This window comes from Achroia grisella, unplaced genomic scaffold, assembly GCF_030625045.1.
Source record: "Achroia grisella isolate CSIRO2021 unplaced genomic scaffold, CSIRO_AGI_Agris_v1 utg308, whole genome shotgun sequence".
Lineage (NCBI taxonomy): Eukaryota > Metazoa > Arthropoda > Insecta > Lepidoptera > Pyralidae > Achroia > Achroia grisella.
The window spans coordinates 2,204,372-2,230,013 of NW_026712791.1; the positions used below are offsets into that span (position 1 = coordinate 2,204,372).

Genomic DNA, 25,642 nt, shown 5'->3' on the forward strand with positions numbered 1-25,642 from the left:
CGTTTGTTTTTTTATTAAAAAATCTTTGACCTTTGTGATATCTACTCTTTTAATATGAATCTATTAATAGGTATACTGTTACTTATGTAAAATTTTAATCTACAATTGAAAATACCATCATGCAGAGGGTTGAAATTAAATTCATCACAATTGTAGAATTAGAAAACAGTCAAGTGCCTTACGGCTACCTTGTTAGGTCTTATGTATATACTTATATAATATAATGTATTATTTAATTTAATATTTGACTTAGGAGTGGTTAATAGTGCAGCTATGTAGCTGGAGTGTACGTATTTAAAATATTTGTATATTATACGCAATATAATTATGTTCCGTACGTGCCTATTCTTAAGAGTTACTATTAGTTATTAAGATTATTATAAACATGAGAAAATTGTACAATGTACCATCGCAATACAATTTAATTCTATATTATATAGTTTATTCTATATTTGAATTATAAAAGTCGAAGTTTATTTTGCGATAGACAGCTATATGAATTTATAAAACAACTATATATAATCGATATAAAGAAAGGCTCGACTTACAAACGACAGTAAAATAAAGAGGCAATAGAGGAGCGTTTAAAATCATATCGAAATCGTCTCGACAGTCACTATGAATACTTATAGAGCCCTAAATCGTACGAACTATAATAACAATGACAACCCTGGATAATCACTCTAGTCCCAAGCTAATCAGAGCGACTGTTATGGGTACTAGACAATTTATAGGAATAATTAAGCAGATCATTTTTGGAAATTAATACATAATATACATAGAAAGCACCCATATAAATGTACGCATAGTGCGAGGGACGAAATCGAAATAATTATAATGGTCGTGGTTATCGTGGACTTGTCGGCATATCTACCACTTTAGGTAGATATGCCGACAAATCCACGATGCTATATTATGGGCATATAAATACCTGTTCTATAATTATGGGAAAGTAGCAACCTACTGTAGTATTTAGTCGACACTGACTAAATACTTACTAATAAATAATTAATATTTAATTCACTGGGTATTTACTTAATATAGATTAAATACCGGAATGTTCACCCGTAACTAGCAACGACGAAGAAGCTGGGTCAATGCGTAAGCTACATTTTACTATAATTATATAAATTAGATTCTGGATGAGAACTTCTATACGTACAACCATTATGTATTCTATGGTAACAGTACAATAAAGTAGAGAAAAATTAAAACGAGTAGTGGCAAATTGCACTATGGTGAATACTTGAATAGTCAAATGCCGACTGTGCTGTTGCGAACGATTAACAAATCGCAGAACTGTAAATACCTTATATAAATATGCCATTAAAAGGAAATCTTAAAGATACGATATAATATATCAAAATGGATATGTGATATTATACGTCAAAGTGGACAGAATACCACATCTGCGGGAGGCTTAATCTTCTTATAAAATACTTTTCTGCATATAGTAAAACTGTAAAGTTACGCTATACATACTTATTATGATATTATTCATATATATATTGTGTAACAATAATATATTAGTAAATGTGTGCCTCGAATATTATGTTCACGTCACAGTTATGTTAACTGAGTCGTCGAGCAATACCTGCGTATATAAGTGTTGATTATTTATGAGTTAATGTTTACATTGTAAATGAATTTAGTATTTTAGCGGTGTACCTACAAATAAATATATTCAAATAAAATTTATTTTATTTGTCGATTATGTACCTACGTTACGTTACCTACTTGTAAAAGTTGTATTTTAAACAAATTAAAGCAATCATTTTTCACGGAAGTAAGTGCTTTTGTAAAAAGAAAAATATGAAAGGTACTTGAGACAGAAAACAATTAGTTGCGGTCCGTGCTGGTCTCGTAAGCAGATACAAGTGAACTAACATACCTGTCAACGGTAAAGGAATTTCAATTAGATATAACTATTCAATAGGTAGGTAGGTAATTTACATACACAAAACCTTAAAAATTCCAATAGAAATATTTTGATATTGCTGTAGGTAGAAATTATAATAAATTGGATAAGTAATCAAATATTTAATAAGTTATACAAATATTGTTGATATATACTTGAGGCATGCATGCATAGCTAATTATAAAAAATATAAAACATCAAAAAATATATTTTATACACACTATTATCATATATTAGGATAAATAAGTCTATGTATAATAGAAAATTAAATATAGTATAAAGAAGCTATAAAAATATAATTTCTAACTAGAGATAGTCGCTGGTTCTATACATCAAATAATCTGATGTAGGCAGCAGATTCGTGAAGTATTCGTGTAGGTACATACTTACATATTTTATTACACACATTTAAATTATAATTATTCATTACTCATATGTTATTATTCTTTTTAATTACAGATCACATTCCTTCAAGCTCCATAAAAATTGAACACAATCAGTGAGAAAATAATTAGACATCACAATCATGTTACATCGACTATGTCAATAGACGAAAATTATTAAAAAATAACTTTATATAAGTATCGTTTTGTGCCAGATTTGGACCTGTATAGCCACTATTATCCGCATACAAGTAAAAGGTTGTTTATTTTCCTGGTCTGGGCATCCCTTATAATTTTATAACATAACGCTGAAAAAAGTCATAACCGAGGAATCATAGGAAATGATCCTACTTCGCCACAATTGGTTAGCAAGTCTTGTTATACACTTATTTTATAGTCTCATTAACTTAGTATTAAAAGTACACATATGACTATTGGTATATACACATTTATCACATGTTTAATGTCTTTCTTTGTCAGTTGGTACTTTACTGTTCGACTAGGTTATATTTTTCTACATAGTAAAATAAAACTAATAATCTCATTATTGACAAAAATGTAGTCAGAGTACAAATAATTTCATATATAGTTATACAGTCTGCCCGGATAACCCTATGAAATCTGATCACTCCTTATGTATTTCCAAATTCATCAATTATTTGTAGATATATCTACTTTTCGTTCATATTTATGAATTCTATGAACGTCATATATAATGACGATAATATAGATATAGTTAGCAAGTGTTAACAATTTGACGCTTTTAGAATTTCAACATATAATAATTAATGAACAAATAACAAATATATTTTTGAATGGGGCAATAAGGTTCCTGCAAAAAACCTACCTTTAAAAATATACTTCTCGTTTTTTTCGGTTTCTAACATCGTAAAAAATCATAATAATATATATTATAATAAGCTTATGGAGTCATATACCTATATATTAAATAGGTACTGAGAGATAAATGTTCTTGTTAAGGGTTGTTAGCCTCATTACTCTCAAACTATTGAGGTTAGTTACTCTAGATCTATAGAACTACAAAAACAAGGTAAAATTATTTCAATAGACGCTGCTGCAGATTTCATTAAGCGGGCCGACCCTTACCTGTATAAGTATAACTTAGAATTCGGTACTATAAAAATTAGCACCATGTTTCTTTAAATATGCTGAAATTATTTTATAATGCAACCGTAACTGGATGAGATCGGCAGTTAAACAATTGTTATCTAGAAGCAAGTCACTGGTCGCCCCGTCTGTATGTTAATGTTTATGTAATGTTATCGTACACTCTGCAAAATACAAATTTGTTACATTTCCATCCCTATTAATAATAATAATAATATATAATTCCTACCATATTTTTTTATCAAAACACTTATTACACCTATTAAATATTATAGCCTTTTGTAGAACAAATTCATCACGCTTTTTTACTGAAAGATCTTTTAGATCCAATACATAATATGTATCAATGTTTACTCATTATATAAGTAGGTATTAAAATACTAATAATAAAAAAATATTATTAATTTACAGTGGTGCAAAAATACAAGTTATTACCAAAGCTAAACAAATCAGAGACTAGTCTCCGAAATAGAATATCACTGAACGCCTAAATACATGATCATACAATACGCAGTATACCTCTGTCAGTTAGAAGGTAACGTAACAGAGTACTGAACAGAAAGACGTAGACACTAAATAGATTCAAACGGCATAATTGTTATATCTAACGTTTCTTACTGCCGAATTCACTATTGTACGAGGATACTGGAGGTGTTTCTTATTCTGGTTCGCGATAACAAAATCAAATTATAATTTGTGGTTGTTGTAGCAAGTAGAGCAACTATTGCGTATGTAGGTATACATACGGTAAGTAATAGTTACTTTTGGTTAATGTCAATTTATATTCTAGTTTTGTTATTATTTTTTTCAACAAAAGATCATTCTAAGAACGACTGTGATAATGAAATAGACTTCCGTCTAAAAAATAAAACGTTAACAAATTTTTTATTAACTTAAGATCATATATCGTCTTCCAATAGGCACTCTAATATGTCATATTTTTTCCGGCCGATATCATAGTAGTCTGGTATTCCTAATGACATTAATATTTCACCACTAAAATAATTTTATTTTCTAACTACACTAATTTAATTTTCTCCACGTACCTAACTGTATCGCGAGGGAAGTAAGATACATGTGTGCAAATTTAATTTCATTTAGTCGCTGAAACGTAATATAGTAACATAACTATTACCTATAAAAGTATATACATTACCATTTCAAATATATATTTGAAACCGTTAAATAAACAAGTAATTACTGGCGTTATATAAAAATAAATCTACAATTATCTTTTTGTTATATACTTAATTACATTGAGCAATAAAACGTAATGGCAAATATTGTGAAAGCACTTAAAAGTAACCTTCCATCAGATAAAACACTGATCACCAAGTCTATTCAGGAAACAAATTCCGATTCAAATATTGTCTTGCGTCGTTTGGAATCTTAAAAACTCCTGAATTATAGGTACACCATACTTCGAGTTTAACAAATATTCGGCTTACTTGAAAAACTGCAAAATTGGATTGGATTTAAATCGATAACAAGTTTAAAATCCAGATGTTATTGTATTGCTCAAACTTGTTTAATTAATGAAATTATTTTCATTTTTCCTAAAAAAAGGATATTTATGCGTTTCAATTATTTATATTTTTCGTATTCGGACAAACGTACTGTCCAAAGGCAAATGGGACTCTATTATTGTAACCAACATAACTACGTACTCACATATATACCTCGATTAAATGAATAAATACACATAAGTCATTAAATCAAAATCATGTTAAAGTAGGCGAGTCACTTTTATGTTATTATAACAATACTTTCCGTATTAGTATACCTATTTTATATCAATAACATTAAATGTTAAAAACTAAAATTTTATCGTTTTTCCTAAAACTCGTGACATACGTCACTCATCATTTTGGTATGGAACAGTAAATATAGCGTGGGCTAATAAATAATACACTATTTTACCTAAAGCATTCATCTTGTTATTAATGACATTATAAACTAATACATCTCGACAATTATTCCAGTTGGAAGTTAGCTATGCAAACTTGTCTACTACTTGACAATCTATGGGTATAGTCATTGTTGAGATAGTAGATGACAAAAATGCTCTATCTAAAAAAATAAGAACTTTAGAGAGCATTAATTATAGTCATGTAAAATACAATATCCACGAAAGTCACTCGGCACTCATTTTTATATGGCGTGTAGGTCTAGTTCAGATATATAATATTTTTACTGTGGTGCAGAATTGGTCTGTAGTATTATGTTCGCCGAACTGCTAAACCACTACAGACTATAATAATAGAGATGCTATTGAACAAAATTTTCACTACAATGTACAAATTGGAATAGGCAAAAACTAACGAGACTGTATCGGCAATGTATGCCCAAAATAATAGAAATTGGAGGCCACCAAAATGTTTAGTAAATTATAAAGTTGCGCAGTTTGCCCAAACAGTGCAGAACAATAATAAATACTGGATAAAATTATAAAACCAAAACACACTATCGAAAAAAGAGGATATTATAGCCAGTACATTTAAAAGTGATGATTCGACATAGAATATTAATTCTTGGTCAACGGTACAATGACAATGACTCTACACATAAGATGAGACTCTACACACATGAAAACTTTTACATACCAGAGTATGTAAAGGGTTTCATTGACATATACAGTACAACAGCAAATTTATTGACCGTCAGTATTACTGAGGTTTCAGCAATAAATTTCATTATTACAAAATATTAGTAAATTTGAATTGTACAATATTTATATAATAAATCATACTCGAAAAATATACGTATCTAACACGTAGGTAACAAGTCAAAATAAGTTGGCAGAGAATCTTGTGGATTGTTGTAAATCTCAAATTGCCCACAAATCCAAAGAAGCCAACGAAACAAGAGACACGCCTACCTTCGTCTCGCAGATGTTGTTGGCATTGTATTCACCTTTAAGTTTAATTACAAACAAAAAAAATTGCAATTACAGGGCAAGTTTTCATTTACACTTCATTAGGTGGGATAGCAAAACAAATAATCTGTTCACTAAAACTGAATAAGATCATCAGACATCATATCTAATGGTTTATCACTACATTCTTCTTTTTTACCATCGCGAACATCTAGATACTTTGGCGAAACTTTACGTTTAGGCGGTATTGGTGTTTTATCTAATATACCAGTCGTAGCTAATAACTTCCCGTGTTCAGTAAAGGTTTTACTTATATCGTTGGTCTCAGCGCGTGTACTTGCAGTCAACAATTTCACACGCGCTGGAGGACTAGGCGCTGCTCTCGATAAAGCAGGTCGGTTATCAAAAATTGTTGGATTTATGTTCCCAGTAGACAGCGCTGAAGTTTTGCTTCTTTGTAATGCAAAATTGTTGTTTATGCTGTGTTCTTTAGATTCCGTATTCTGATTATGTTCACCAGTATAGAATGTTGCTTTCTTAGAAAACTCCACATTAAATTTTTTATGTGTTTGTACATCAGATTTGCTTCTTTCCAATGAAAAACCGCCACTTGCGTGGAGGTGACAGCTGAATGATGTAGTATTTACAGTGCATGCTGGTGTTGTAGAGAAAGGAATTGACGGTGCCCAAAGACAAGCACCTTCATTTCTTGGCACTAGGAGTAGCGGATCCTGTGTTTTGAAAACATAATAATGTTAAATAGTTGTAGTATAATACGATAAAAATTGCTAATTTTATATATGTATGGTAAAAGATAATATTTTTCTAAACATGAAATGAGTACAAAGTTATAATGAAGATAACTTTGTAATTATATTACTCCTGCATTGTACTATTGTATATAAGTGGGAGCGCTTAAAACTGATTTCATCATAAATTTATTTATTTATTTCCATAAACCCATTTTAATAAAAAAAATAATTAGGAATTAATTTGTGCTAAAATATATTAAATTGTAAACATACTTATTTTTTCAAAATTCACGTTTGTAAATTTATAATATATTTATAACATTTAAATATAGCTTATGTTGATTCTTTCTTATCTTCATTGTACAACAACATTACATTGTTATTACTTTTTATATCCCAAACCTCAGAAGACCGTTTGAAATAATTATGTAATATTTTTAAGCAATTTGTTTCATAGATAAAATATTTTCTCTATAAATATTTCTAAATCTGAGACAGCTTAAGAAAAAATATATATATGATCTAACTTCATGCTACTATTAACTATAGAATATATTAATAATATCTCTAATTATTTATTATAATAATTTAGTTGACGTAATTTACCGATAAAACTACCATGACAATGTATCGCGAAACAACTTATAGGCAATTTTAAATTGCAATTTCATACTCTATTTTATTATTTTAATTTAAAATTAAAACAAGTATTTTAAGCTATAATTAACATTTTATCCAAATAAATCCTAGAGTTTTCTACTTATCCTGTAAAGAGGCATTATATAGTAAATAGTTTGGACTCAAAGATACAAACCTTGCTTGTAATAGAGTATATTCTGGACTGAAGTTCATAAAGTCGTTTTCGCAAATACTCATATGTACATTTTTCAATTTTCGAGACCCACTGTGCGACATTCTCTTCCGCTCGGGCTGCAAAAATGTGTCGCTTTTCAGGTTCATCTCTGTAAAAAATTTAATGACCAGATGACATTTCAAAATAAATTATTTTATACTATAATTAAGCATTACATTTTTAGGCAGAAAAACTTAAGAAGTTAACATGGAGACTGTTTGAAAGACTTTCACATTTTAAGTCCATTTTACGGTGAAATATGTTTCTTTGCATATTGTGTTCAGATATATGAACAGACAGTCTATCCTTGCTGCTTTAGTCACTGAATGCTTCCTTACTATCTAAACCAAAGCCTATTAACATAGAGTAACTGAATTCTGGTGTCAATATATTTTTTTAAATAATAAAACACTTTCAAAACTTGAAATTCCCTTATTATTGTAATAACACAATATCCTTAGTAGAGTATGCAAATACTTGTTAGGACCTTATACATATAGAACATACTTACTGAAATGATATAGAAAATGAAAATGGTATGCTTTGATCACTGTCCTTCTGAATAGATGAATTTTCCAGTATAAGTATTCCAGCTGGATTTTTAGTGTCAAATTTCCCCATATCACTTATTTTAAAATAGAATAAATAATTATTGATGAGACGAAACCATCTTTCCTTGAATACTGAAAAATAATTTATATATAGACATACATACAGACTTAGAGACCATACAGACTTTCTATTCCACCTATTTTCAGACTATTTTCTGGAGATAAAAGATAATTATATAAGATATATTCAGAGATATTTTCACATTTATAATTGTATGTCCAACAAGACCTATTCCATACTTCATAATATGAACATAATATTTAGTTATTGTCTAAAATGTTAAGATTTTTTGTTTCATTTCCTCATTTCCTCAACTTATAATGTACTTTAGGTTCTTTATGGCCTCAACTGCTACTATATAATATGTAATGATATTGTCCATTCATGTGTTACAGTACATATATATATATATATATATATATATATATATATATATATAAACACCTCTTTGAGCACTTTGTTGATCACGCCACAACCTAAACACTTGCCGATTCCACCTTTTGCACTGAATAACTTGACTCCTATCGCGTATATCTCAGGCGGTATGGCAACGTCGCATTCTATTTTGCGATGTGGCCATATATATTCGCCGATAGTACGATATACTCGACACTTTTTTTACTAATAATTCGTGACTGAATGGCTCCGAACGGCTAAATTTTTGGTATACACAAAGACTTTTTGGCTCTGAATATATTTCAAAAATCAATTAATTATGTTGATCACTTTATATACTCGTCCTTACTGCGATACTTATTTTCATCCGAATATATATAGATACCGTAACGGTCTATCAATTATGAATTTATTAATTTACTAATGTAGATATTTTATATTCGCAATACATGCAAGCTCCAGCAACGGTGGAGGCAGGGTCCCCCCTGCACCGTACACCGCACCCCGCGCACACAAACAAATTAGATATTTTTTGAATACACAAAGACTTTTTGGCTCTGTATATATATTTCAAAAATCAATTAATTGTGTTGATCACTTTATGTACTGGTCCTTACTGCGATACTTATTTTAATCCGAATATATATAGATACCGTAACGGTCTATCAATTATGAATTTACTAATCTAGATATTTTATATTCGCAATGCTCCATACATGCAAGCTCCAGCAACGGTGGAGGCAGGGGGAGCACCGTACACCGCACCCCGCGCACACAAACAAATTAGAATAAATTAAATTCATAAGATTATTTATATATTTCGACTGCCTCGGTGGTCACACCGCTTTACATCCGATGGTCGCGGGTTCGATTTCTCGCACGGTGCAAACAATTGTACTCATCGGTCATCGATTGTTTTCATCGGTCTGGGTGTTTTCTATGTATATTATATATGTATTTACAAAATAAAAATATCTATTTATATCAGTTCAGTATCAGTCTGTGTTAATTGTCCAGGGCTATTTATTATATTTTTATAAACGGTTATCTTTTTCCATCGCACCGCTCGCTATCGACAGTGAATTCATAGAAATGTCACTCTAAAAACAAAAATAGTTTTGTGTTTTGTATTTCAAATACTAAATGCAAAATAGGTATTTTCAAAATACTTTTTCAAAATAAAGTACCTTTTGAATTTTTGTCCAAACCTCAGATATTTTATTTATTTTAGGTATATCAATCATTACATAGTAATATAAAAACAAAGTCGCTGTCGCATCTAACAGTACATAAACAAAGAAAGAAGACTTTGGCTCTGATATCGTAACGGCCTATCAATTATGAATTTATTATACCTAATCTAGATATTTTATATTCGCAATGCTACGTACATTGTAATATCCGCCTCCATTCATTGTAACGGTGGAGGGACTAAATAGTTGAATAAAACTGAATAAGCAGTTGCTCCACTCTATAGGTACTGCGTCGTCGTCGTATGCTGTTCATTTTTTCACTCGTTTTGGCGCCAAGAGAGGGTCACATAGTCGTGGTCAAGTTAAGAACTTATAATTTAATTTTGATAACAATAGATACAAGTAAAAAGTAGGTATTATATTAATGTACGTAAGTACTGTACTTAAAAATATTTATTCTTTATTGTACATTTGAAAAACTTAACACTTAAGGACTTGTACATATACACGTACATACTGCCATTTTCTCTTAAAGACATCCAGAGAAGCACTATTTATCAAATACGCGGGGTGCACCGACCTTTGACCTTATAACACCTGATTCGCGCGTAACGAATTACATTGCTACTTTTTGGTATTTTATAGTGGATATTTCACTATAAAATATTATTATTTCTTTAGATTATGACATAATAACATAGTTTACATGATTTTAATGGAAACATACGATAAAAAAAATTCCCGTAAAATGTAAAAGATAAAAAATGGTTATTGTTGGTTATCCTTAAGAGATAGACATATACCATCACGGACTTTTTTGTTGACCTTATTTTGATACATCTCAAAGCACTAGACAATACGCATTTTCATTAAACAGTATTGTATTTTTTTTATTTCTTTAACTTTAATGCACAAAAAAATTTGTACATGTGGCGGACTTAATATTTTGCCGCGTTATTTACCAGGCAACCATGAGTGGTGCAGCGAAAGATTATTGGCGGTGCACTAATATAAATAAGAAATGTCAAAAAAAGATTTATAAAGATAATAAAGATAAGCAAAATATACATTTCTATAAAAAATAACAATATACATACATAAATATATATGTAAATATAACCCATAAATGTATAAATAAATACATAATGATCCGATAATCAAATTATAAGTACAGTCTCAAATTGAAAGTAAGAAAAACAAAAAATATAGAGAGAACTATATGGATATAACAGAAAGATGTGAAAAAAGGAGAAGGACAGTAAAAAAGTTACAAATTTAAATAATGTTCCCGCAATTTCTGTTTAAATGAATTTATTACATTATTATATATATTAGGCATACGACTAGCCTTATGACTGTTACTTTTTTTTAATCTATACATCTATACATGTAAATAAAATTGGAGTGTCTGTTTGTAATATTGAAATAACCGTTTTTTACTACTTGCATATGAATATAAATACGGTACATACACCAAAATAACATATTTTACAAGTTTTGTCTGTCTGTCTTTTTGTTCCGGCTAATCTCTGAAATAGCTGGACCGATTTTGACGGGACTTTTTTTGGCAAGTAGCTGATGTAATAAGGAGTAACTTACGCTACTGTTATTTTAGAAAAATAAAATAAAATTTCACGCGGACGAAGTCGCTGGGGCCAACTAGTCTATAGATATACCGAGATTTAATATTTAAGTTGCTATTATGTTGTTGACAAAATTTTACTGTAATGTTACTATTACGTTATCCTACACAATTTGTATTATTTTGGATGAATAAATAAATAATTTTTGTCTGTCTGTCTGTCGGTCTGTTTGTTCCGGCTAATCTCTGAAATGGCTGGTCCGATTTTGACGGTACTTTTTTTGGCAGGTAGCTGATTTATAAGGAGTAACTTAGGCTACTTTTATTTTAGAAAAATAAAGTTAAATTCCACGCGGACGAAGTCGCGGGAACAGCTTGTTTTTAATAAAAACGGTTTATTTGATAGAAAAAACATCTTTTTTGTGGTACTTGAGAATGTTGAAGCCTGTTGTTTGTAATATTAAAATAACCGTTTTTTACTACTTGCATATGAATATAAATACGGTACATACACCAAAATAACATATTTTACAATTTTTGTCCGTCTGTCTGTTTGTTCCGGCTAATCTCTGAAATGGCTGGACTGATTTTGACGGGACTTTTTTTGGCAGGTATCTGATGTAATAAGGAGTAACTTAGGCTACTTTTATTTTAGAAAAATAAAGTTAAAAACCACGTGGACGAAGTCGCGGGAACAGCTAGTGTATAATATATTAGAGATACCTACGTGTTTTTTTATTGATGACTAGCTGTACACGCGATTTCGTCCGTGTTGAATTTAACTTTATTTTTCTAAAATATAAGAAGTTAAATTCCACGCGGACGAAGTCGCGTGTACAGCTAGTTGTCGGTAGTCTAGCGATTTAGCTAGCACACTGCTTTGATTCCTGCTTGGTGGTCGAGGGTTCGATTCCTCGCACGCTGCAAACATTTGTATTCATGAGTATGATTGTTTGTAACGGTCTGGGTGTTTTCTATGTATAGATAATATATATGTATTTACGAAAAAAAATCTTTGTATTTATATCAGTACCCATAACATAATCTTCAGCTAGCTTAACTTGGGTCTAGATGAAGCTGTGTGAATTGTCCTGAGATTACTATTATTACTATAATAAATCTTTTCAAATCAGCCGATGTTTATTTTTGCCATAATACGTGCTGTTACCATGTGATAATATTACGTACGTACTTATTAAACTATTAACTTATTATTAAATTGTTTGTAACGGTCTGGGTGTTTTCTATGTATAGATAATATATATGTATTTACGAAAAAAATCTTTGTATTTATATCAGTTGTCTAGTACCCATAACATAATCTTCAGCTAGCTTAACTTGGGTCTAGATGAAGCTGTGTGAATTGTCCTGAGATTACTATTATTATTAATTGGTACACAGGTAAACTACTAACTAGGCCATATTGGTGTTGTTTGTTATGGTGAAAAAACTAGTATATGTATAAGTTACACGTACAATTTCAAAGACTTATTTCTTGAAAACTACTGGCTATTCTGAAATAAAACTTTAGGGTTTGTATATGTAATGTTTGCATATAAAATATGATTAAAGGTTACCAGTGTATTAACACTTTTACTGAACAAACAGAGTTGTTTAATACTGAAAATATTGTGTGGAAGGCATCAATTACTTTCAGTGCATGTATAGCTTTTCTCTTTTCCTAATTATTATTATTATTAAGTTTAAAGTGGTTGAATTTTACGTAAGGAGTATTTATACATTATTTCTAATTTACCATTTATTTTAAGTTTTTTAAACTCTATTCGTGACCTATCTAATGAGTCCAAACACGATATTTCTGCTGTAAGTTTTCGAAGAGTATGTTCATCATCTGATAATACTGGTGCCAGCATGAAGTCAAGGTTAACAGATAACTAATTACTTTTATTTCGTCAAAATCTTTAGATTACGTATAATAAATTCATAATATCGCTACCTATTCAAATCAAAACAAGTATTAGGTACTTCATGTACTAGTATATAAATTCATCAACACACAAGTAAATGATTTTTAAATATATTCATAGCCAAAAAATCTTTGTGCATTTAAAAAATTTTGGCGATACGGATTCACTATTGCAGTAAATTGTTGAAAAAATATATATCGAGTATAGGTATCTACTACTATCGACGAATACATTTGGCAACAATGCATGGTCTCGGTCGGAACGGCAACATCGCATATTAGAATACAAAGATAGTGGTAGAACGCGGAACGGCAACATGTTGCCGTTCCGCCACGCTACCGTTATAGTGGTAGAAAGAGAGAGATAGTGGAATCAGCAATATCTACGGATCGTGGCTGGATCAACTAAGTGAGCAAGTATATATATATATATATATATATACATTTGTCTTTAATTCAAAGGAAATATAAATAATGAACGCATCACATTTAAAACAGTAATAAGTACGTACGTAATGTTATCACATGGTAACAGCACGTATTATGGCAAAAATAAACATCGGCTGATTTGAAAAGATTTATTATAGTAATAATAGTAATCTCAGGACAATTCACACAGCTTCATCTAGACCCAAGTTAAGCTAGCTGAAGATTATGTTATGGGTACTAGACAACTGATATAAATACAAAGATTTTTTTCGTAAATACATATATATTATCTATACATAGAAAACACCCAGACCGTTACAAACAATTTAATAATAAGTTAATAGTTTAATAAGTACGTACGTAATATTATCACATGGTAACAGCACGTATTATGGCAAAAATAAACATCGGCTGATTTGAAAAGATTTATTATAGTAATAATAGTAATCTCAGGACAATTCACACAGCTTCATCTAGACCCAAGTTAAGCTAGCTGAAGATTATGTTATGGGTACTGATATAAATACAAAGATTTTTTTTCGTAAATACATATATATTATCTATACATAGAAAACACCCAGACCGTTACAAACAATCATACTCATGAATACAAATGTTTGCAGCGTGCGAGGAATCGAACCCTCGACCACCAAGCAGGAATCAAAGCAGTGTGCTAGCTAAATCGCTAGACTACCGACAACTAGCTGTACACGCGACTTCGTCCGCGTGGAATTTAACTTCTTATATTTTAGAAAAATAAAGTTAAATTCAACACGGACGAAATCGCGTGTACAGCTAGTCATCAATAAAAAAACACGTAGGTATCTCTAATATATTATACACTAGCTGTTCCCGCGACTTCGTCCACGTGGTTTTTAACTTTATTTTTCTAAAATAAAAGTAGCCTAAGTTACTCCTTATTACATCAGATACCTGCCAAAAAAAGTCCCGTCAAAATCAGTCCAGCCATTTCAGAAATTAGCCGGAACAAACAGACAGACGGACAAAAATTGTAAAATATGTTATTTTGGTGTATGTACCGTATTTATATTCATATGCAAGTAGTAAAAAACGGTTATTTCAATATTACAAACAACAGGCTTCAACATTCTCAAGTACCACAAAAAAGATGTTTTTATTAAAAACAAGCTGTTACCGCGACTTCGTCCGCGTGGAATTTAACTTTAACTTTCAATCTTTACCTGTCAAAATCGGTCCAGCCATTTCAGAGATTAGCCGGAACAAACAGACAGACAGACAGACAGACTAAAATTCAGTAACAAGTAGTAGTAGTCAGTCCAAAAAATAACAAGTATTGAGGTTTGATCTGGAGTCACGTTACTCCAGACTGATTTCTATAAATATTTAGATTAGGTAGACTATTATTTTTGAAATACTAGCTAGACATTATTAAGTTACTGTAGCCATAATGTAGTAGCCCAAACGTGCCAATGAGGAAGCCCTTCGCAAATGCTGCACCCTGATTGGCCCGTTTGAATTGGATCAAGAACTGCTCGTATGCCAAAAAGGTGGATTTGTATAAAGTCGTGTATAAATCGCTTAATTATTATTATTACTCGTCGTGACAGTTGTGGCTCAAAACGGATCAACATTTATATATGGTCAGCTGGCATTAGATCAACAAAAGGCCTCCGGATCAACAAGTGAAAAAGGATCAACAAAAAACTACCTATACGGCACGTCTGAGCCACAAAGTGCCCAAGGGGATATTTATATATATATATATATATATATATAAACACCTCTTTGGGCACTTTGTTGATCACGCCACAACCTACACACTTGCTGATTCCACCTTTTGCACTGACTAACTTGACTCCTATCGCGTATATCTCAGGCGGTATGGCAACGTCGCATTCTATTTTGCGATGCGGCCATATATATTCGTCGATAGTACGATATACTCGACACTTTTTTTACTAATAATTCGTGACTGAATGGCTCCGAACGGCTAAATTTTTGGTATACACAAAGACTTTTTGGCTCTGAATATATTCCAAAAATCAATTAATTATGTTGATCACTTTATATACTCGTCCTTACTGCGATACTTACTTTCATCCGAATATATATAGATACCGTAACGGTCTATCAATTATGACTTTATTAATTTACTAATGTAGATATTTTATATTCGCAATGCTCCATACATGCAAGCTCCAGCAACGGTGGAGGCAGGGTCCCCCCTGCACCGTACACCGCACCCCGCGCACACAAACAAATTAGATATTTTTTGAATACACAAAGACTTTTTGGCTCTGTATATATATTTCAAAAATCAATTAATTGTGTTGATCACTTTATATACTGGTCCTTACTGCGATACTTATTTTGATCCGAATATATATAGATACCGTAACGGTCTATCAATTATGAATTTATTAATTTACTAATCTAGATATTTTATATTCGCAATGCTCCATACATGCAAGCTCCAGCAACGGTGGAGGCAGGGGGGAGCACCGTACATCGCACCCCGCGCACACAAACAAATTAGAATAAATTAAATTCATAAGATTATTTATGTATTTCGACTGCCTCGGTGGTCACACCGCTTTACATCCGATGGTCGCGGGTTCGATTTCTCGCACGGTGCAAACAATTGTACTCATCGGTCATCGATTGTTTTCATCGGTCTGGGTGTTTTATTTATATGTATATTATATATGTATTTACAAGATAAAAATATCTATTTATATCTGTTCAGTATCAGTCTGTGTTAATTGTCCAGCGCTATTTATTATATTTTTATAAACGGTTATCTTTTTCCATCGCACCGCTCGCTATCGACAGTGAATTCATAGAAATGTCACTCTAAAAACAAAAATAGTTTTGTATTTCAAATACTAAATGCAAAATAGGTATTTTCAAAATACTTTTTCAAAATAAAGTACCTTTTGAATTTTTGTCCAAACCTCAGATATTTTATTTATTTTACATAGGTATATCAATCATTACATAGTGTAGTATAAAACAAAGTCGATGTCGCATCTAACAGTACATAAATAAAGAAAGAAGACTTTTTGGCTCTGATACCGTAACGGTCTATCAATTATGAATTTATTATACCTAATCTAGATATTTTATATTCGCAATGCTACATACATTGTAATATCCGCCTCCATTCATTGTAACGGTGGAGGGACTAAATAGTTGAATAAAACCGAATAAGCAGTTGCTCCACTCTATAGGTATGCGTCGTCGTCGTATGCTGTTCATTTTTTCACTCGTTTTGGCGCCAAGAGAGGGTCACATAGTCGTGGTCAAGTTAAGAACTTATAATTTAATTTTGATGACAATAGATACAAGTAAAAAGTAGGTATTATATTAATGTACGTAAGTACTGTACTTAAAAATATTTATTCTTTATTGTACATTTGAAAAACTTAACACTTAAGGACTTGTACATATACACGTACATACTGCCATTTTCTCTTAAAGACATCCAGAGAAGCACTATTTATCAAATACGCGGGGTGCACCGACCTTTGACCTTATAACAGCTGATTCGCGCGTAACGAATTACATTGCTACTTACATTACTATTTTATAGTGGATATTTCACTATAAAATATTATTATTTCTTTAGATTATGACATAATAGCATAGTTTACATGATTTTAAGGGAAACATACGATAAAAAAAATTCCCGTAAAATGTAAAAGATAAAAAATGATTATTGTTGGTTATCCTTGAGAGATAGACATATACCATCACGGACTTTTTTGTTGACCTTATTTTGATACATCTCAAAGCACTAGACAATACGCATTTTCATTAAACAGTATTGTATTTTTTTTATTTATTTAACTTTAATGCACAAAAAAATTTGTACATGTGGCGGACTTAATATCTTGCCGCGTTATTTACCAGGCAACCATGAGTGGTGCAGCGAAAGATTATTGGCGGTGCACTAATATAAATAGGAAATGTCAAAAAAAGATATATAAATACAAAGCAAAATATACATTTCTATAAAAAAATAACAATATACATACATAAATATATAACCCATAAATGTATAAATAAATACATAATGACCCGATAATCAAATTATAAGTACAGTCTCAAATTGAAAGTAAGAAAAACAGAAAATATAGAGAGAACTATAGGGATATAACAGAAAGATGTTAAAAAAGGAGAAGGACAGTAAAAAAGTTACAAATTTAAATAATATTCCCGCAATTTCTGTTTAAATGAATTTATTACATTATTATATATATTAGGCATACGACTAGCCTTATGACTGTTACTTTTTTTTTAATCTATACATGTAAATAAAATTGGAGTGTCTGTTTGTAATATTGAAATAACCGTTTTTACTACTTGCATATGAATATAAATCCGGTACATACACCAAAATAACATATTTTACAAGTTTTGTCTGTCTGTCTGTCTGTTTGTTCCGGCTAATCTCTGAAATAGCTGGACCGATTTTGACGGGACTTTTTTTGGCAAGTAGCTGATGTAATAAGGAGTAACTTACGCTACTGTTATTTTAGAAAAATAAAATAAAATTTCACGCGGACGAAGTCGCTGGGGCCAGCTAGTCTATAGATATACCGAGTTTTAATATTTAAGTTGCTATTATGTTGTTGACAAAATTTTACTGTAATGTTACTATTACGTTATCCTACACAATTTGTATTATTTTGGATGAATAAATAAATAAATAAATAATAATCTATACATCTATACATATAAATAAAATTGGAGTGTCTGTTTGTAATATTGAAATAACCGTTTTTTACTACATGCATATGAATATATATAAGGTACATATACCAAAATAACAATTTTTATAATTTTAGTCTGTCTGTCTGTCGGTCTGTTTGTTCCGGCTAATCTCTGAAATGGCTGGACCGATTTTGACGGTACTTCTTTTTGGCAGGTAGCTGATTTATAAGGAGTAACTTAGGTTACTTTTATTTTAGAAAAATAAAGTTTAATTCCACGCGGACGAAGTCGCGGGAACAGCTTGTTTTTAATAAAAACATCTTTTTTGTGGTACTTGAGAATGTTGACGCCTGTTGTTTGTAATATTGAAATAACCGTTTTTTACTACTTGCATATGAATATAAATACGGTACATAATACACCAAAATAACATATTTTACAATTTTTGTCCGTCTGTCTGTTTGTTCCGGCTAATCTCTGAAATGGCTGGACCGATTTTGACGGGACTTTTTTTGGCAGGTAGCTGATGTAATAAGGCTACTACCTAGTAACTTAGGCTACTTTTATTTTAGAAAAATAAAGTTAAAAACCACGTGGACGAAGTCGCGGGAACAGCTACTGTATAATATATTAGAGATACCTACGTGTTTTTTTATTGATGACTAGCTGTACACGGGATTTCGTCCGTGTGGAATTTAACTTTATTTTTCTAAAATATAAGAAGTTAAATTCCACGCGGTACAGCTAGTTGTCGGTAGTCTAGCGATTTAGCTAGCACACTGCTTTGATTCCCGCTTGGTGGTCGAGGGTTCGATTCCTCGCACGCTGCAAACATTTGTATTCGTGAGTAGGATTGTTTGTAACGGTCTGGGTGTTTTCTATGTATAGATAATATATATGTATTTACGAAAAAAATCTTTGTATTTATATCAGTTGTCTAGTACCCATAACATAATCTTCAGCTAGCTTAACTTGGGTCTAGATGAAGCTGTGTGAATTGTCCTGAGATTACTATTATTATTAATTGGTACACAGGTAAACTACTAACTAGGCCATATTGGTGTTGTTTGTTATGGTGAAAAAACTAGTATATATATAAGTTACACGTACAATTTCAAAGACTTATTTCTTCAAAACTACTAGCTATTCTGAAATAAAACTTTAGGGTTTGTATATGTAATGTTTGCATATAAAATATGATTAAAGGTTACCAGTGTATTTACACTTTTACTGAACAAACAGAGTTGTTTAATAGTGAAAATATTGTGTGGAAGACATCAATTACTTTCAGTACATGTATAGCTTTTCTCTTTTCCTAATTATTATTATTATTAAGTTTAAAGTGGTTGAATTTTACGTAAGGGGTATTTATACATTATTTCTAATTTACCATTTATTTTAAGTTTTTTAAACTCTATTCATCGAGACCTATCTAATGAGTCCAAACACGATATTTCTGCTGTACATAAGTTTTCGAAGAGTATGTTCATCATCTGATAATACTGGTGCCAGCATGAAGTCAAGGTTAACAGATAACTAATTACTTTTATTTCGTCAAAATCTTTAGATTACGTATAATAAATTCATAATATCGCTACCTATTCAAATCAAAACAAGTATTAGGTACTTCATGTACTAGTATATAAATTCATCAACACACAAGTAAATGATTGTTAAATATATTCAGAGCCAAAAAATCTTTGTGCATTTAAAAAAATTGCCGATACGGATTCACTATTGCAGGAAATTGTTGAAAAAATATATATCGCGTATAGGTATCTACTACTATCGACGAATACATTTGGCAACAACGCGCAACATATGCGATGTTGCCGTTCCGGCCGAGACCATGCCGGAACGGCAACATCGCATATTAGAATACAAAGATAGTGATAGAAAGAGAGAGACAGTGGAATCAGCAATATCTACGGATCGTGGCTGGATCAACTAAGTGTGCAAGTTTATATAAATGTATATATATATATATACATTTGTCTTTAATTCAAAGGAAATATAAATAATGAACGCATCACATTTAAAACAGTATAAATAGTTAATAATTTAATAATAAGTTAATAGTTTAATAAGTACGTACGTAATATTATCACATGGTAACAGCACGTATTATGGCAAAAATAAACATCGGCTGATTTGAAAAGATTTATTATAGTAATAATAGTAATCTCAGGACAATTCACACAGCTTCATCTAGACCCAAGTTAAGCTAGCTGAAGATTATGTTATGGGTACTAGACAACTGATATAAATACAAAGATTTTTTTTCGTAAATACATATATATTATCTATACATAGAAAACACCCAGACCGTTACAAACAATCATACTCATGAATACAAATGTTTGCAGCGTGCGAGGAATCGAACCCTCGACCACCAAGCAGGAATCAAAGCAGTGTGCTAGCTAAATCGCTAGACTACCGACAACTAGCTGTACACGCGACTTCGTCCGCGTGGAATTTAACTTCTTATATTTTAGAAAAATAAAGTTAAATTCCACACGGACGAAATCCCGTGTACAGCTAGTCATCAATAAAAAAACACGTAGGTATCTCTAATATATTATACAGTAGCTGTTCCCGCGACTTCGTCCACGTGGTTTTTAACTTTATTTTTCTAAAATAAAAGTAGCCTAAGTTACTAGGTAGTAGCCTTATTACATCAGCTACCTGCCAAAAAAAGTCCCGTCAAAATCGGTCCAGCCATTTCAGAGATTAGCCGGAACAAACAGACAGACGGACAAAAATTGTAAAATATGTTATTTTGGTGTATTATGTACCGTATTTATATTCATATGCAAGTAGTAAAAAACGGTTATTTCAATATTACAAACAACAGGCTTCAACATTCTCAAGTACCACAAAAAAGATGTTTTTATTAAAAACAAGCTGTTCCCGCGACTTCGTCCGCGTGGAATTAAACTTTATTTTTCTAAAATAAAAGTAACCTAAGTTACTCCTTATAAATCAGCTACCTGCCAAAAAGAAGTACCGTCAAAATCGGTCCAGCCATTTCAGAGATTAGCCGGAACAAACAGACCGACAGACAGACAGACTAAAATTATAAAAATTGTTATTTTGGTATATGTACCTTATATATATTCATATGCATGTAGTAAAAAACGGTTATTTCAATATTACAAACAGACACTCCAATTTTATTTGTATGTATAGATGTATAGATTATTATTTATTTATTTATTTATTCATCCAAAATAATACAAATTGTGTAGGATAACGTAATAGTAACATTACAGTAAAATTTTGTCAACAACATAATAGCAACTTAAATATTAAATCTCGGTATATCTATAGACTAGCTGGCCCCAGCGACTTCGTCCGCGTGAAATTTTATTTTATTTTTCTAAAATAACAGTAGCGTAAGTTACTCCTTATTACATCAGCTACTTGCCAAAAAAAGTCCCGTCAAAATCGGTCCAGCTATTTCAGAGATTAGCCGGAACAAACAGACAGACAGACAGACAAAACTTGTAAAATATGTTATTTTGGTGTATGTACCGGATTTATATTCATATGCAAGTAGTAAAAACGGTTATTTCAATATTACAAACAGACACTCCAATTTTATTTACATGTATAGATGTATAGATTAAAAAAAAAGTAACAGTCATAAGGCTAGTCGTATGCCTAATATATATAATAATGTAATAAATTCATTTAAACAGAAATTGCGGCAACATTATTTAAATTTGTAACTTTTTTACTGTCCTTCTCCATTTTTCACATCTTTCTGTTATATCCCTATAGTTCTCTTTATATATTTTCTGTTTTTCTTACTTTCAATTTGAGACTGTACTTATAATTTGATTATCAGATCATTATGTATTTATTAGATATTAACTATTATATTATGCATAAAAAATATTTGTAATAATAAAGAAAATACATTTAAAATGTTTTACTTGTTGTGTTAGTTATTTATAAGATCTTACTATAATTGTTAGCTGCTTTACAATTTAGAAAGTACAATAGGTAATGTAAATTAAAATTAATTGAATACTTAACAACGTTTTGTTCGATTAAATTCATTTAATTATTAAAATAGTTAATTTAAAATTAGAATAAAGACAAAAAAAAAATAACAAAAAAAAATTTGAATAACAAATAAAAATTTAAAATTAACAAAAATCATTTTGAAATAATACTTAGGGTTCGCATACCCTTATCGGATACTACTACTACACGGAGTTTCGTCAAAATAAAATATCTAGGTTAGGTATAATAAATTCATAATTAATAGACCGTTACGGTATCTGTATATATTCCGATCAAAACAAGTACTATGAAATAAGAACGAGTATATAAATTGATTAACACAAGTAATTGATTTTTGAAATATATTCAGAGCCAAAAAGTCTTGTTTCTTTATTTATGTACTTGTTAGATGCGACAGCGACTTTGTTTTATACTATACTATGTAATGATTGATATACCTAAAATAAATAAAATATCTGAGGTTTGGACAAAAACTCAAAGGGTAATTTATTTTGAAAAAGTATTTTGAAAATACCTATTTTGCTTTTATTGTTATAGTACTTTAACTGTTATGTTTTAAGTAACAATGTTTAATTATAATTAATACTACTGCACCAACACTCCGATCGTGCAAAAAAATTTGCTGTTTCATTATTTTTTAGTTCAATTAGTGGTCTACCTAAGTCCTGGGCTAAGGGGGGGAGAGTCATGACGCCCCCATGACTCCCATGACCTCCATGACGCTCCCCCCTGGATCCGCCGTTGCGTCTTCTCTTTATTCGCTCAGTAACTTTGTTACAAAAGAAAAGATTCCCGTCCAAAAAATAATAAGTATTGAGGTTTGATCTGGAGTCACGTTACTCCAGACTGATTTCTATAAATATTTAGATTAGATAGACTATTACTCTTGAAATACTAGCTAGACATTATTAAGTTACTGTAGCCATAATGTAGTAGCCCAAACGTGCCAATGAGGAAGCCCTTGGCAAATGCTGCACCCTGATTGGCCCGTTTGAATTGGATCAAGAACTGCTCGTATGCCAAAAAGGTGGATTTGTATAAAATCGTGTATAAATCGCTTAATTATTATTATTACTCGTCGTGACAGTTGTGGCTCAAAACGGATCAACATTTATATATGGTCAGCTGGCATTAGATCAACAAAAGGCCTCCGGATCAACAAGTGAAAAAGGATCAACAAAAAACTACCTATACGGCACGTCTGAGCCACAAAGTGCCCAAGGGGATATTTATATATATATATATATATATATATATATATATATATATATATATATTGTATATAGTATAATATATAGTAATGTTACTTAAAATTTGAATGTCTACTTATTAATAGTCTGCTTCACACCAATCCCAAATAATGGGATAAAGGAAGGCAATGATGATTCTAATTAACTAGTTAATATGATAACAATTGTATAAACAAACATATCAATAATGTTTTAAATTTATTAGAATAAAATACAAATGTAGCTACCAGATGCTGGTATTGGGACTTTCAATAATTTGTTAAGTATTAAAGAAGCTTGCTTAGTATTTTCCTAATACACTTTATTCCAACATTTTTACAGTCATCTCACATTGAATTTGTACCAATCATCATATCATTGATATCAATGTATCCCTAGACACAATAACAAAGTAACCCTAGTTCAGGTCTCTATAATTCTTCTTTTGGGTAGAAATTTGCTGCATGCAAACATGTAGTGCAACAAATTAATTATATTTTCTAGTCTAGTTGTGTGTTTCTACTCAAGATTATATAAAACATACACACCTGATTGATGACGGTAACTGGCATTTGTTATCTTTTTATAATTCAATCTTCCTTCTATTGTACAAGGTTGATCACTCAGATGAGCGAGTTCGCGTATATTACACTTCATTTTGTAATGGTTAATTCACATTATCAAACAAATTATATACTAAAAATTTTACACATTTATGGGCACTATTTCCCAGTCAAGTCATTGTTAAAGCCCTTCAGAGCTTGCAATGTTAAGTTACAAGTACAAAATCTTAATGTTTGACTAGGGTTATGAGAGAAAGATAGTTCCATTTATATCAACACTTCATAAATTAAATAGACAAGAGTATAAAACATCTACAAAAGTTGTACAAATATGTAAAATTTTTTGGTACAGTTTGTAATTTTTTTGTGTAATCACTTATTTAATGTCGTTATTTCTAATTACTTAAAACGTACTTGACATTATTTATAGACAAGTATACAATTTTGGAAATTAATTATAATATAAATAAGAAAATATCAAATTGTGAATAATATATAGCCATTTTATAAATTTAATTATATTGCAATTATAGTATCAGTAAATTGACAGATAAATGTCAAATATTTCAAATAATGTTACCAGTTATAGCCGGTAGTGTTGTACTTGTGATGAATTCACCAGAAAATTAGATTAATTTGTTCCCCCTGAAAACCATCGTGATAAATACCACGAATTTGCCACGATGGATTAACTGACCAGACGTTGTGCTCATATTATCATTCTCTACTGATGCCACACCAGCGTAGATACCCCAACGATAAGGCAGACCGCATTATCATTTTTAAAAAATCTGCTAAAGTTTTATAAATAATTGGAAAAATAAGAGTATAATAGAAGTAGAGAATGTTGACTAGGGAGACATCATACAAGACAATAAAATACATACAGACAAATACACAACATATATATTTTTCTATGACAGTACATTATAGACGAAAACAAAATACAATTATACATACACGTCTGTGCCATTAGGATTCCTTAATTGTACACATTAAATATTGAATACAACTAAACATGTTTTTTTAATGGATTAACTACTTAATGGATGTACTTTATTTCTTTATTGTA

General features: G+C 30.8%; 1 protein-coding gene across 2 annotated transcripts; it reads right to left on the minus strand.

Annotated features, from left to right (window-relative positions):
• Positions 1-6,116: 6,116 nt before the first annotated feature.
• LOC131843464 (uncharacterized) lies at positions 6,117-25,073 on the minus strand. 2 transcript variants are annotated; one of them, XM_059192115.1, is made up of 5 exons: positions 24,985-25,073; positions 24,556-24,658; positions 8,421-8,592; positions 7,871-8,018; positions 6,117-7,035 (listed from the first exon to the last, which is right to left on the minus strand). In XM_059192115.1, the coding sequence occupies exons 3-5, from the start codon at positions 8,528-8,530 to the stop codon at positions 6,439-6,441; spliced, it is 855 nt and encodes a 284-aa protein (XP_059048098.1). In that variant the 5' UTR covers positions 8,531-8,592; positions 24,556-24,658; positions 24,985-25,073; the 3' UTR covers positions 6,117-6,438. The 2 variants fall into 2 exon arrangements, with proteins under 2 accessions (XP_059048098.1, XP_059048097.1); XM_059192114.1 differs by having other exon boundaries at positions 24,556-24,703; positions 24,985-25,056.
• Positions 25,074-25,642: the final 569 nt, after the last annotated feature.